Genomic DNA, 15000 nt, shown 5'->3' with positions numbered 1-15000 from the left:
GCTGTGTCGCAATCCAATTCTGTTGTTGATGGAGGGTCAGGTTGGCTAGAAAAGGTGATTATATGGTCATTTGCTCTGTGTGTGAAATTGACATTTTTTTGTAAGAAAGAAAGACTTCGGATGTCTAGAAAGCAGGGACTCTCACTGGTATAAGCTTTCCTGGCCTGGGGGTGTTGGGAAGGTACTATTGATAGATAATTTTTATTCTCTCCCTCACTTGCTCTTTATGTACAATATATTTATATATATATATATATGTATATATATCTCTCTTGATCGGATATGAATACATCTGCGCCTTTGGATGTCATTATGTTTTGGTCGTAGAAAATGGTCATCAAAACGGGAAGTCTTATTTTATATGCTCTGCAATCATTATTTTTCTTAAGGATAGGAAGTGATATAGAAATACCACTGAATTGACGTATTGGTAAGTTTTTTTTTTTTTTCTTAACATTTTACAGTATTAAATGTAATTTTGTTTTAAGATGTGCTTTGTGAAATATTTTGTATTATTGTATATATTTTGATGTATGGTAGCATTTTATATCCATTTACATAATTAGAATAGAATGTAAGTGATAGATGAAGAGGGTTAATCAAACCTTTAATTTGATGTCTTCTGAATTTTTTTTTTTTTTTTTTTTTTTGTTCTGTTTTTACGTATTTTTGGTGGTTTCTGATATATGGAAGATAAATTTCATTAAGTTGAGTTTCCTGCACCATAGTAAGTACAGATACCCATAATTGGCATTTCACGGAACCTGCATCAACCCCCACTTCATCTTAAACTTTTGTTCAAGGGCATGCATGACTCCATCAGCGAGTCATCAGAGACGTCATCCATGACATCATCGGTGTCATCGCTCGTCATGAAGCCTGCATCATCAGGCCATGACAGAACGCTCCCAAATGTCCTCACACGTATTAGAAACATCATCGATAACAGAGGATCAGTAGGTCTCATTTTTCCTTCCATTTGATTTTATACAGATATGCTTTTACATGAATATAAATATATATTGATATATCTTTATCAGTCTATCTGTCTATCTGTCCTTCTATCTTTATATCCATCTATCTATCTATCCATCTATCTGTCTGTTTTTTATTTATCCATCTATGTATCTATCTATCTGTACCTATGTATGTATGTATGTATGTACGTATGTATGTATGTATGTATGTATGTATTTATCTGTCTATCTATTTATCTGTCTATCTATCTATCTATCTATCTATCTATCTATCTATCTATCTATCTGTATCTATATGTATATCTAACTATCTGTCTGTATCTATATGTCTATCTATGTCTATCTATCTATTTATCTGTATGTATATCTATCTATCTATCTATCTATCTATCTATCTATCTATCTTTCTATATATCTGCCTATCTCTATCTATCCCCCCTCACACACACACACACACACACACATATATATATTATATATATATATATATATATATATATATATATATATATATATATATATATATATATATATATATATATATATATATATATATATACATATATACATATATACATATATACATATATACATATATATATATATATATATATAAATATATGCATATGTGCATAAATATACACACCTATACAAAAGTATACAGACAAACGCATACCACATGTCTATTTATAAAGCCAATACACTTTTCAGACGCCCCAGCAGTATAAAGACTCGGACTTCAAGCAGTATTGGCTACCAGATAGTGTGAGTCGCGAGTGCTATGAATGCGAGGAGAAGTTCACCACCTTCCGTCGACGGCACCATTGCAGGGTGTGCGGCCAGATCTTTTGCTCTAGGTGTTGCAACAGCATGATTCCTGGCAAGATCATCGGCTATACAGGTAAGTGAGGTTTGTTGTTTTTTGGGATTGTTGTGTATGTATGTTTATTTTGTATATGTAGGATATGCTGCTTGTTATGGATTATTGTTGTTTATTTATTTATCTGTTTATTTATTTATTTATTTATTTTTCTTGTCTTTGTCTTTCTGGTTAGTTGATTAGATTTTTTTTTTATATCTCAGCCCTTGGTTGTCTGAGGAATCACAATATATCCTTTTTTTCATATTACTGTTATTGTTTTTATTTTTGATATTACTCTTATTATTATGATTATGATTATGATTGTTATTATTATTTATATAATTATTTTTAATGGTTGTTTTTATTATTACTCTTGTTATTGTTATTATTATTATTTTTATTATTTTTATTATTTTTATTATTTTTATTATTTTTATTATTTTTATTATTTTTATTATTTTTATTATTTTTATTATTTTTATTATTTTTATTATTTTTATTATTATTATTATTATTATTATTATTATTATTATTATTATTATTATTATTATTATTATTATTATTATTATTATCATTATTATCATTATTGTCATTATTACCATTATTATCATTATTATCATTATCATTATCATTATCATTATCATTATTATTTTATTATTATTATTATTATTATTATTATTATTATTATTATTATTATTATTATATTTATTATATTTATTATCAATTTTCTCAAGAGTTTGAAAAAAATTATGGTCAGTTGCATATAAGTGAAAGAAATTATATATAGGTATAGGGAATTTTTTTTTTTTTTAACCAAGCGATATACATAGTTTTGAGTATATTGCTTAGATGTATGAACTCAGAATCCAATGTTTAAAAGATGAATAGAAAGAAAGCAAAATTTTGATATTCCCCCTCTCCAATTTCTCAAATATAGGAGAGCTTCGTGTGTGCACGTACTGTTGCAAGGTAGTGCTGTCGTATTTGCAATCAAACAACCTGGCAGCTGATGTTCTGGCCGATTTACGAGCTCTTCAAGATGAATTACTGCCGCCAACCCCAGACCAGTCTTGCAACACTCAACACCATGATGCTGCATATTGTTCAATGCAAGGCTCTAGCACTCCGTCAGCCACACCCAGGGGTACTCTACGAAGACGGCCATCCTTGGGATTCCAGGAGGAGAAATATGCTGTTAGAACCAGGTGGGTGTTTGTCATAGCTCTCTCATTATTTTATTAGTCAAGGAAAACCACTTGTATATGATATTTAGTATCAATATTTGATTTCTTATTGGTTTATTTTGATTTATTTTTTCATTTCAGTTTATTCTCTTTATTCCTTTTTTTTTTTCGCTGAAATAGCCTTTTTGGCAATACGTTTTACAGGCCTTACTCTGGCTTTATTCCTATTGCACTTGCATCATGCACCATAGGACTGAGATACCAGAAATCACCAACAATGCAGTAGTTGCAAATCTGAACTTGATGGGGGATTGCACCATCTTTCCTTGCACTACCCTTTCCCATACTAGACCTATCCATTTTATTGTAGAAAATTTGTGAGAGCCACATCAAATAGCTATGGTTGTTTCCAGCATTATGACATCAAAGACTTAAGAAATAATGTTCATTTGTAGAATTTCTGCCATTTCATGTTATTATGTATTATTGTGTTTTATTTATCACAGGATTGCCTAGGTTTTGATATATACCAAAATATCATTTAAATTGAGTACACTTGTTTGGTTAAAATTTAGGGAGGATTTCTAGATTTTATTGTCTAATTTTATGCATTTAGATAGAAGAAAAGGGTAATTGTGATAGTTGGAGGTTATATAGATATATTGAAAAACTGCTTAGTTTATTAGTATATGTGTTACATTTATAATTTGTATTACCATCTCCAGAAGAAAAGCTTTTAGTTAGTTATTATAGAGTATAATTAACCACATAGGCTAGACAGTGTATATATTTTTTCAAGTGATATAGGAAGCATATTTTTAGGTATAACTCAAAGGCCCTTGTACTGAATAAAATGATTTTGGTTTTCAGGTACTCAAGTGGAGATTTCCAGGTGTTTGGGGGTCAAAGGGATAGTGACCAGATGACAGCAGAGAGGCAGCTCCTTCTGCGAGACTCCCAGCAGCTCCATTCCTTGTGGTCGCAGATGGCGGGTGGTGTTGGAGGTCTTCCATTGGCATCCCACAGACACCGATTGAAGTCTTTCCACAACTGCTTTGTTGGCCGAGATCTCATTGAGTGGCTATTGGCAAATGACAAAGCTTCTAGCAGGTACTTGAGGAAATGATTGCTCTTAGTCTAGATTATTAGAAAGAGTCTCCTATGGCCTTTGCCTCAGTCTTATGCATTACCTAAGGTCTTTGTACCCTTTGATGACTATGCTTTGCATTGTGATTTTCCACAATCATTGCGCTCATTGTATTCACTTTAATATGTATTATTATTATTATTATTATTATTATGTTATTATTATATTTTAGCTTATTATTATTATTATTATCATGTTATTATTATATTTTAGCTTATTATTATTATTATTATTATTATTATTATTATTATTATTATTATTATTATTATTATTATTATTATTATTATTATTATTATTATTATTATTATTATTATTATTATTATTATTATTATTATTATTATTATTATTATTATTATTATTATTATTATTATTATTATTATTATTATTATTATTATTATTATTATTATTATTATTATTATTATTATTATTATTATTATTATTATTATTATTATTATTATTATTATTATTATTATTATTATTATTATTATTATTATTATTATTATTATTATTATTATTATTATTATTATTATTATTATTATTATTATTATTATTATTATTATTATTATTATTATTATTATTATTATTATTATTATTATTATTATTATTATTATTATTATTATTATTATTATTATTATTATTATTATTATTATTATTATTATTATTATTATTATTATTATTATTATTATTATTATTATTATTATTATTATTATTATTATTATTATTATTATTATTATTATTATTATTATTATTATTATTATTATTATTATTATTATTATTATTATTATTATTATTATTATTATTATTATTATTATTATTATTATTATTATTATTATTATTATTATTATTATTATTATTATTATTATTATTATTATTATTATTATTATTATTATTATTATTATTATTATTATTATTATTATTATTATTATTATTATTATTATTATTATTATTATTATTATTATTATTATTATTATTATTATTATTATTATTATTATTATTATTATTATTATTATTATTATTATTATTATTATTATTATTATTATTATTATTATTATTATTATTATTATTATTATTATTATTATTATTATTATTATTATTATTATTATTATTATTATTATTATTATTATTATTATTATTATTATTATTATTATTATTATTATTATTATTATTATTATTATTATTATTATTATTATTATTATTATTATTATTATTATTATTATTATTATTATTATTATTATTATTATTATTATTATTATTATTATTATTATTATTATTATTATTATTATTATTATTATTATTATTATTATTATTATTATTATTATTATTATTATTATTATTATTATTATTATTATTATTATTATTATTATTATTATTATTATTATTATTATTATTATTATTATTATTATTATTATTATTATTATTATTATTATTATTATTATTATTATTATTATTATTATTATTATTATTATTATTATTATTATTATTATTATTATTATTATTATTATTATTATTATTATTATTATTATTATTATTATTATTATTATTATTATTATTATTATTATTATTATTATTATTATTATTATTATTATTATTATTATTATTATTATTATTATTATTATTATTATTATTATTATTATTATTATTATTATTATTATTATTATTATTATTATTATTATTATTATTATTATTATTATTATTATTATTATTATTATTATTATTATTATTATTATTATTATTATTATTATTATTATTATTATTATTATTATTATTATTATTATTATTATTATTATTATTATTATTATTATTATTATTATTATTATTATTATTATTATTATTATTATTATTATTATTATTATTATTATTATTATTATTATTATTATTATTATTATTATTATTATTATTATTATTATTATTATTATTATTATTATTATTATTATTATTATTATTATTATTATTATTATTATTATTATTATTATTATTATTATTATTATTATTATTATTATTATTATTATTATTATTATTATTATTATTATTATTATTATTATTATTATTATTATTATTATTATTATTATTATTATTATTATTATTATTATTATTATTATTATTATTATTATTATTATTATTATTATTATTATTATTATTATTATTATTATTATTATTATTATTATTATTATTATTATTATTATTATTATTATTATTATTATTATTATTATTATTATTATTATTATTATTATTATTATTATTATTATTATTATTATTATTATTATTATTATTATTATTATTATTATTATTATTATTATTATTATTATTATTATTATTATTATTATTATTATTATTATTATTATTATTATTATTATTATTATTATTATTATTATTATTATTATTATTATTATTATTATTATTATTATTATTATTATTATTATTATTATTATTATTATTATTATTATTATTATTATTATTATTATTATTATTATTATTATTATTATTATTATTATTATTATTATTATTATTATTATTATTATTATTATTATTATTATTATTATTATTATTATTATTATTATTATTATTATTATTATTATTATTATTATTATTATTATTATTATTATTATTATTATTATTATTATTATTATTATTATTATTATTATTATTATTATTATTATTATTATTATTATTATTATTATTATTATTATTATTATTATTATTATTATTATTATTATTATTATTATTATTATTATTATTATTATTATTATTATTATTATTATTATTATTATTATTATTATTATTATTATTATTATTATTATTATTATTATTATTATTATTATTATTATTATTATTATTATTATTATTATTATTATTATTATTATTATTATTATTATTATTATTATTATTATTATTATTATTATTATTATTATTATTATTATTATTATTATTATTATTATTATTATTATTATTATTATTATTATTATTATTATTATTATTATTATTATTATTATTATTATTATTATTATTATTATTATTATTATTATTATTATTATTATTATTATTATTATTATTATTATTATTATTATTATTATTATTATTATTATTATTATTATTATTATTATTATTATTATTATTATTATTATTATTATTATTATTATTATTATTATTATTATTATTATTATTATTATTATTATTATTATTATTATTATTATTATTATTATTATTATTATTATTATTATTATTATTATTATTATTATTATTATTATTATTATTATTATTATTATTATTATTATTATTATTATTATTATTATTATTATTATTATTATTATTATTATTATTATTATTATTATTATTATTATTATTATTATTATTATTATTATTATTATTATTATTATTATTATTATTATTATTATTATTATTATTATTATTATTATTATTATTATTATTATTATTATTATTATTATTATTATTATTATTATTATTATTATTATTATTATTATTATTATTATTATTATTATTATTATTATTATTATTATTATTATTATTATTATTATTATTATTATTATTATTATTATTATTATTATTATTATTATTATTATTATTATTATTATTATTATTATTATTATTATTATTATTATTATTATTATTATTATTATTATTATTATTATTATTATTATTATTATTATTATTATTATTATTATTATTATTATTATTATTATTATTATTATTATTATTATTATTATTATTATTATTATTATTATTATTATTATTATTATTATTATTATTATTATTATTATTATTATTATTATTATTATTATTATTATTATTATTATTATTATTGTTTTATTATTATTATTATTATTATTATTATTATTATTATTATTGTTGTTGTTATTATTATTATTATTATTATTATTATTATTATTATTATTATTATTAATATCAAGTATACAAAATTGTTTTTTTAAGTAGTAAGGATATGATTTCTTAGACTTACATGATGTTTAAGACCCTAATACACAATGAATATTGTCACATTTCACAGAGGGAGAAGTAGATTCTAACAGCAGTAGCAAAGTCAACAAGGAAGAGCCGACACACACTGTTGAAACGCCCACCTCCATCACCTCCTCCACCTCCAACTATTGCCTGGACCTCAATGTGAAAGATAATGTTGTGTCTATGAAGAAACCTCCAAATGTCTCTAGGTAATATTTTGAGAAGGAAATTGCTCTTTTCCCTATGTTTCCATAGGATTTGGTTGTGGAGGGTCAGTGGCCAATAATTAGATGATAATTTCTTTGTTCAGAACACTTAAGCAGAATGATTTTTGTATTGAATGACAAAGAAATCCTGAATTGTATTTACAAACTTATCATAAACATTTTAAATCATTGGCATTTTTGGCAGTGTTTATTATTTCACTTACAGACATGCTTCTTATATTTCCATAGCCATGGCAGTTCTGAGAGTGACCAGGTTGATGCAAGAAGTCCAGGAATGGCACATACTTCTGGCCAAGTTCCATACTCAACAACTGTGTCTGCTGTTCTTAGTGCCAATGCCCAGCTACCTTTCACAGGAGATGCAATGAACTCAACAGCTGTTATGTCTGATGAAGTGTTGCAGGTATGAATGCATGGGCTTCCCTTTTGGTATATGGTTGATCAGAGGGTGATAACTACTATGTTAACTGTTGGCTGGTAAGTAACTATAAATACTAACTTTGATATAGGTCATATGATAAAAACTAACCAAATAAGGAAATTAAAAGCCACCTCTCAGCTTATGCACAAGAATGCAAGAAATTTATATATACAATATTGATAATAATATGACAGAATATCTATAAAGTAAATATTGTACTGTCCTCTCTAACCTGCTCTTTCTCTCTTGTCAGGCACTAAGGGGACATGATAGCAGTCAGTCCTATGCTAGGTCATCTGGCTGGACACAGGAGGAGAAGCTCACACAGAATGATGAAGAATGTCTAATGCAACAGAGATTGAAGTAAGAGTTCAGGAAGGGAAGTTGTTCTCTCTCTGGTGACATGTCTTACCTTCAGTGGCAAGAGGCTCAAGGAATATTTATTTAAATTTTGCAGTTTTATTGTTTTACTTGTGATTTATCTCTGCATTTCTTTCAAAAGACTCTAGAATTAGATAGGTGTGTATTGTAAAAAGAATAAAGATATGATTCTAAGATACTGAACCAAGAGTATTAAAAATGTTACTTTTATCACAGTGCGATGTGGAACTCTCACGAGACAGCCCTACTCTGCCAGCTGCTTGACTCAGGTGGCTTGTCCCCCTCCTGGGCTGAGGTGATCCTTCCAATTGTTCATACTGTCACTGACATCATAAGGCCTGACGTTAAGAATGATAGTGATGACATGGACATCAGGCAGTGAGTTTTTTTCTGATTTTCTTCATATGTTTTTCTCTCGCTCTCTTTTTATTTCTAGATGGCGTAAACATGTTTGTAAATCTTTGTCAATACAGAAGGATGCTTAGTATAGCTTTTATTCTGTTTTACAAAAGTCTGCTTTGGTCCCTACTGATAAATATGATCTAGCTTTTTTGTTTACATTTATTTATTTAGTTTCATATGAATATATACTTTGATTTCTTAGTCCTCAAAAAAAAGTGTATGAATATTATTATTGTAAAGACAAATACTGGAGACAAATTTATTCCAACTAACCTACTTGGTTTATAGATACAAATTTTATATATTGATTTTTCTCTCCATGTTTTCCTTTATTACCCTCCTCAGCACACAGAAATCAGAGTAAAAATTAGATAACAAAAAAAAGGACTGCTCCCCCCTTGACTACCCTATAGAAATCAGAACAATCCTAAATCACGGTCTGCTTTTCCTTCCAGGTACGTTCAGTTCAAGAAAGTTCCGGGAGGCAGCAGGAGCGAGTGCCAGATCCTGAATGGGGCCGTCTGCACCAAGAATGTGGCCGACAAATCCATGGCCACACGTCTCACTGATCCCCAGATTCTCCTTGTAGCTTCTACCATTGATTACCAGCGAGGCAATGACAACAAACTCCTGGCATTGGACAACTTGCTGCTACAGGTATTCTTTATACTATATGTTAGATGTTTATTTTTCTCTTTTGTTGGTTGTCCTTCTTCTTCTTCTTTTGTTGTTGTTATTATTATTGTTGTTGTTATTGTTGTTGTGGCTCTTCTTCTTCTTCTTCTTCTTCTTCTTCTTCTTCTTCTTCTCCTCCTCCTCCTCCTCCTCCTCCTCCTCCTCCTCCTCCTCCTCCTCCTCCTCCTCCTCCTCCTCCTCCTCCTCCTCCTCCACCTCCACCTCCACCTCCACCTCCACCTCCACCTCCACCTCCATCTCCATCTCCATCTCCATCTCCACCTCCACCTCCACCTCCTCCTCCTCCTCCACCTCTACCTCCACCTCCACCTCCACCTCCACCTCCACCTCCACCTCCACCTCCACCTCCACCTCCACCTCCACCTCCACCTCCACCTCCACCTCCACCTCCACCTCCACCTCCTCCTCCTCCTCCTCCTCCTCCTCCTCCTCCTCCTCCTCCTCCTCCTCCTCCTCCTCCACCTCCACCTCCACCTCCACCTCCTCCTCCTCCTCCTCTTAGTCCTCCTCTTCCTCTTAGTCCTCCTCTTCCTCTTAGTCCTCCTCTTCATCTTTCATCTTTTTCCTCTTAATTCTTTTCTAATTTGATAGTGAACAAATTATACATCAAATTAAATAAAACTGATAAACCTGTTATGAGAAAACAATTTAATCCTTCAGTAAAACACATGTATCCCACATCTCTTCCAGGAAGCGGACTATCTGAAGAATGTTGTGGCCAAGATTGTTTCTTACAAGCCAGACATAATCCTTGTTGAGAAAAGCATTGCCTTTTTAGCACGAGAGTACCTTCAGGTAAGATTTCTGGTTAACAAAAAAGTTGTTCTTTGTTCAAGTACATGGCTTTTCTTCATTTTCTTCATGCATTTTGAAAATTGTATCTAAGGATTTATATGATGACTGTAAGCGAAGTGTATGAATATTCCAATTATATATTATGATACTGATAAAGCTTAGCACATGGAATTTAATCTTAATATCTCTATCCTTACCAGGCCCATGGGATTACCTTAGTGATGAATGTGAAACCGTCAGTAATGGAAAGGGTTGCCAGATGCACTCAAGCAGAAGTTGTGTCCTCAATCGATGCTCAGCTAACACGACCAACATTAGGCATGTGCCACAATTTTTACACTAGATCTTACCCTATGCCTGGAAAGAACAAACAGAAGACTCTAATGTTCTTTGATGGTTGTGCCATGCACCTCGGATGTACAATAATACTTCGAGGAGCAACCAATGCAGAGTTGAAGCGTGTGAAAAGGATAATGTACTTTATGGTTTATGCAGTGTATAACTGGAGACTTGAGAGAGCCTTCCTGATGGATGAATACACACTCATCCCACCCCTTCCATCAGAAAGTTTTGACCTTGAAGATCAGGTGTTTGAGGAAGAACTAAAATCAACTGCAAAAACTGGAAGTTTAGATCTGGAACCTATGACAAAAAGCTCTAAGTCTAGTGCTAAAAAGGAAAATGGCGAATCTACCATTTCCGAACATGGTGCTCCTAACAGATCAAAGTCGCTGAATTCCCATAGAGAACCAGTGTCAAGTTCAGGAGAAGTGTCAATGTCATCCAGCGGAACCTCGGACAAGGCTAAGTTATCACAGACAATCAGTGACTTTAGCGATCCTCTTCACTCTTACTTGAACTCAGGAACATCGCCACAAGAGACCCCAATAGATTCTGCGCACACCTCTCTCTCTGTCACAGAGTTCTCCAACACTTTCCGCAAAGCTCTTGAGGACACAATTTTCTCCTGCTCGCCCTACCTCAAATACACAGTGCCCTTCTTTGAGACTGAAGCTGGAAGGAACTGCATCTTGCGCAAGTATTTCCAGAAGGACTTGTACTTCTCGGTGCAGCTGGAGAAGGACAAGTTCTCCCGGAAGCCACGGTTTTCAGAGATGGAAGTCAAGGAGTCAAAAGATGAAAACCAAAACGTGGAGGTGAAGTCGCCTCATGAATTCACAAAGATCAAGATGACCAAAGAAGTATCAGACAAGGATGTGAGAGCGATGTTGGCAGACTTTAGGGCACGTGGAGGGCAGATGAGAAATATATGCAAGTGCGAAATATCAAAGAAAGAACTGAAAGAGCGCAGACACTATCAGTTATCAATAGACAAAGACATTGATGCCAAGGTTGTGGTTGAAGGCTTGACCTCAGATGCTTTAGGTTAGTTGAGGTTTGACTTTGATGTATATTGCTATTTATTTTATATATTTATTTTGACATATGAAGTACTTTGTTTATGAGATTTTTTTACATTTATGTTCCAGCCTCACAATGAGAGTAACTGATTCCCATTTTCTTAAAAGGTTCAGTAAACACAACAACAAATAATACCAAGAATACCATAAACGACTTCTGGAGTGGACAGAGTGGGCTCATGCTAACCTCAGACGGACGAGTTGATGCACTTCATCCATTCAATCATCAGCGACTGTCCATTTTGTTCTCAAGTTACTCCCAGGCCTCTGAATCTCCTCCAGCATTTTGTGTCAATCCCTGGTATGTTTTTCTCATCTTTTAGTTATATGTTATGACAAACAAAATGGATTTAATTTTAGGCAGAGGCTTGCAGTCAGTACAGTGTTATTTGATAGATATTCATCATTATTGGTTTATTGATTAAATCGATAACTCTGGGGCGGTTTTGGCTCTGCCTGGAGTATTTTGAAATACATAGGCCTAATGCCTTGGGCTATTCTCCCACTGAAGCCGTGGGCACCCACAATGTGCACAATCACCTGATGTGCTGGCCAAATTTATTTTTCAAAAAGGATATTAGGCATGATTTAAATAAGCTATACATATTCTATGCTTTCATGTGGTCTCATATTGATAACCTCAGTGATCATTTTAAGGAGTCTAATATTCAATGCAGTTTGAATTAGCCAATGATTATTCTAGGCTTTTTTTTTTTTCAACCTAAAAGAAGACAACCTTTCTGATCTTACTCTCAAGGGTCTTGACCATGGACTTCTATGGGAGGAATGACATCCCGCTCGGTGCCTTCCTGGAGCGCTACTGCTTCAGCCCTACCTACACCTGTCCGTCCAGTGAGTGTTCCGTGGCTGTGGTCGATCATATCCGCAAGTTTGTCCATGACACAGGCTGTGTGGAAGTGCTACTCCGCCGCCTCGACACCAATTTGGATGACACCAATGCTGGGACGATACTCATGTGGAGCTGGTGCAAGACATGTCGTGAGGTAAGGGCCTTTGTTGTTGGTAGTGTGGTATGAGGAATCGTATGGTTACTGATTCTACATATTTTTTTTCTCTATTGATGTCTCTCATTTCTGATTTGTTTTTTGTATACATTATTTTTTATTTATTCATTTTAATATATCTTTTTTCTATTTAACCAGTTGAGTAAATGTAGGCATGCACTGTCCTGTGTGGTATTGTTTTATTAGTTTTTTTTTTTTCTTTTATTCAAGATGGCACCACAGGCACTTAGTCACCAAAGGGTCAGGTAGTAAGCTAACCTGATCTCACCTGTTTATTATTATTATTGTAGTTAGTGGCATTATTATGATAAGGTAAATAATGATAGTGATATTATCATTAGTAACTAAAATGATAGTTATAAAGATGAAACTGATAATTCAATAAAAGGGGTAAATAGGTAAGGTGTCTAAGCACTTGTGGAACCATCTATGTGTAAAATGAATTGATACCACCAAACCATGGTGCAAGTCCCCATTGTCAATGGATTAATGTTGCACAGTAATCTTTTCTTATACTTCATCTCTTTTTCATCTATCCATTTTCATTATCATCATCCTTTTCTTTCCAATTTCCCCTTTTTCATCTTCCATCTTTTATTTCTTTCCTTTTTTTCCCATGAGTCTAAATTTTTTCAGTCTCCCATTCCTCCTTTCTGTAAATCAAAATGAGGTCCTCTCCTCATGAACCTGACCAACCTTGTCATGCAGGTAACCCCCATGGTGCCAATCTCTTTGGAAACGTGGTCCCTATCCTTCGCCAAGTACCTGGAACTGCGGTTCTACGGTGGGACCTTCAACCGGAGAGGGACGCTGGGTTGCACGCACTCTCTGCACCATGACCACTTCCAGTACTTTGGCTACAAGAACCAAGTGGCAGTGTTCAAGTGAGTGGTTTGTGGGAGAGAGACCTTTGTTATCTTGGTGGAATTTAATGCAAGTGACTTTTAAGATCTCTGTTGTTTTTAGTTTGTGTCTTTGGGTCTTATAGCAATGTTAGCAGGTAGTGGTGGGCTTTTAATGTAATGAAAGAGTATGGTGAATATATAGTATCCAGTCTGTAAGTAAGAGGAAGTATGTTCACATGCCTGCTAATTTTCAGGTACAACAACATAACTCTGAGAGAAATTGCTCTGCCGCCATCCAAGATGAGCCTGTGTTTCCCACCAATCACTCAAGCATCAGTTGTAGAGCTTATCAAAGGTGTAGCTATGCAGGTAAGGTTAATCTCATTGAATGGTGTAAATGTGTTGGAATATTTGACTAAGTAATTTTGGTCCTAACAGTAAACAGTTTATGGAATACTTAACTTTACTTTAAGCAGTCACTTTCTGATTTAGTTTATGACTTCCAGTGCTTTTAAAAGACAATCCCAAATTCCAAATTGTTGGTAATTTTTAGATTTTTAATGATTTTTGGCCCCTAAGCTATTGTATGAACAAAGAGAACTTTCCATCTGACTTTCCACATTCAAAAAAGTTGATAAG

General features: G+C 27.3%; 1 protein-coding gene across 1 annotated transcript in view; it reads left to right on the top strand.

The window, feature by feature from the left end:
* Window positions 1-15000, top strand: part of fab1 (1-phosphatidylinositol 3-phosphate 5-kinase fab1) — a 42843-nt gene that overhangs the window by 5883 nt on the left and 21960 nt on the right. The window contains exons 3-18 of the mRNA XM_086554365.1: window positions 1-54; window positions 804-956; window positions 1689-1878; window positions 2777-3044; window positions 3894-4129; window positions 8195-8357; window positions 8604-8778; window positions 9050-9159; window positions 9394-9555; window positions 10035-10236; window positions 10966-11070; window positions 11271-12456; window positions 12600-12792; window positions 13249-13495; window positions 14225-14400; window positions 14616-14730. The exon at window positions 1-54 is cut by the window's left edge and continues 92 nt beyond it. Coding sequence (XP_086410491.1) covers window positions 1-54; window positions 804-956; window positions 1689-1878; window positions 2777-3044; window positions 3894-4129; window positions 8195-8357; window positions 8604-8778; window positions 9050-9159; window positions 9394-9555; window positions 10035-10236; window positions 10966-11070; window positions 11271-12456; window positions 12600-12792; window positions 13249-13495; window positions 14225-14400; window positions 14616-14730 — 3735 coding nt within the window. The remainder of the gene's footprint in view (window positions 55-803; window positions 957-1688; window positions 1879-2776; window positions 3045-3893; window positions 4130-8194; window positions 8358-8603; window positions 8779-9049; window positions 9160-9393; window positions 9556-10034; window positions 10237-10965; window positions 11071-11270; window positions 12457-12599; window positions 12793-13248; window positions 13496-14224; window positions 14401-14615; window positions 14731-15000) is intronic.

Source organism: Penaeus japonicus, unplaced genomic scaffold, assembly GCF_977035675.1.
Source record: "Penaeus japonicus unplaced genomic scaffold, GWHDUDI00000001_assembly GWHDUDI00000029, whole genome shotgun sequence".
NCBI classification, from domain to species: Eukaryota; Metazoa; Arthropoda; class Malacostraca; order Decapoda; family Penaeidae; genus Penaeus; species Penaeus japonicus.
The sequence above is the reverse complement of the archived record's forward strand: the minus strand, read 5'-3'. Positions and strand labels throughout refer to the sequence as shown.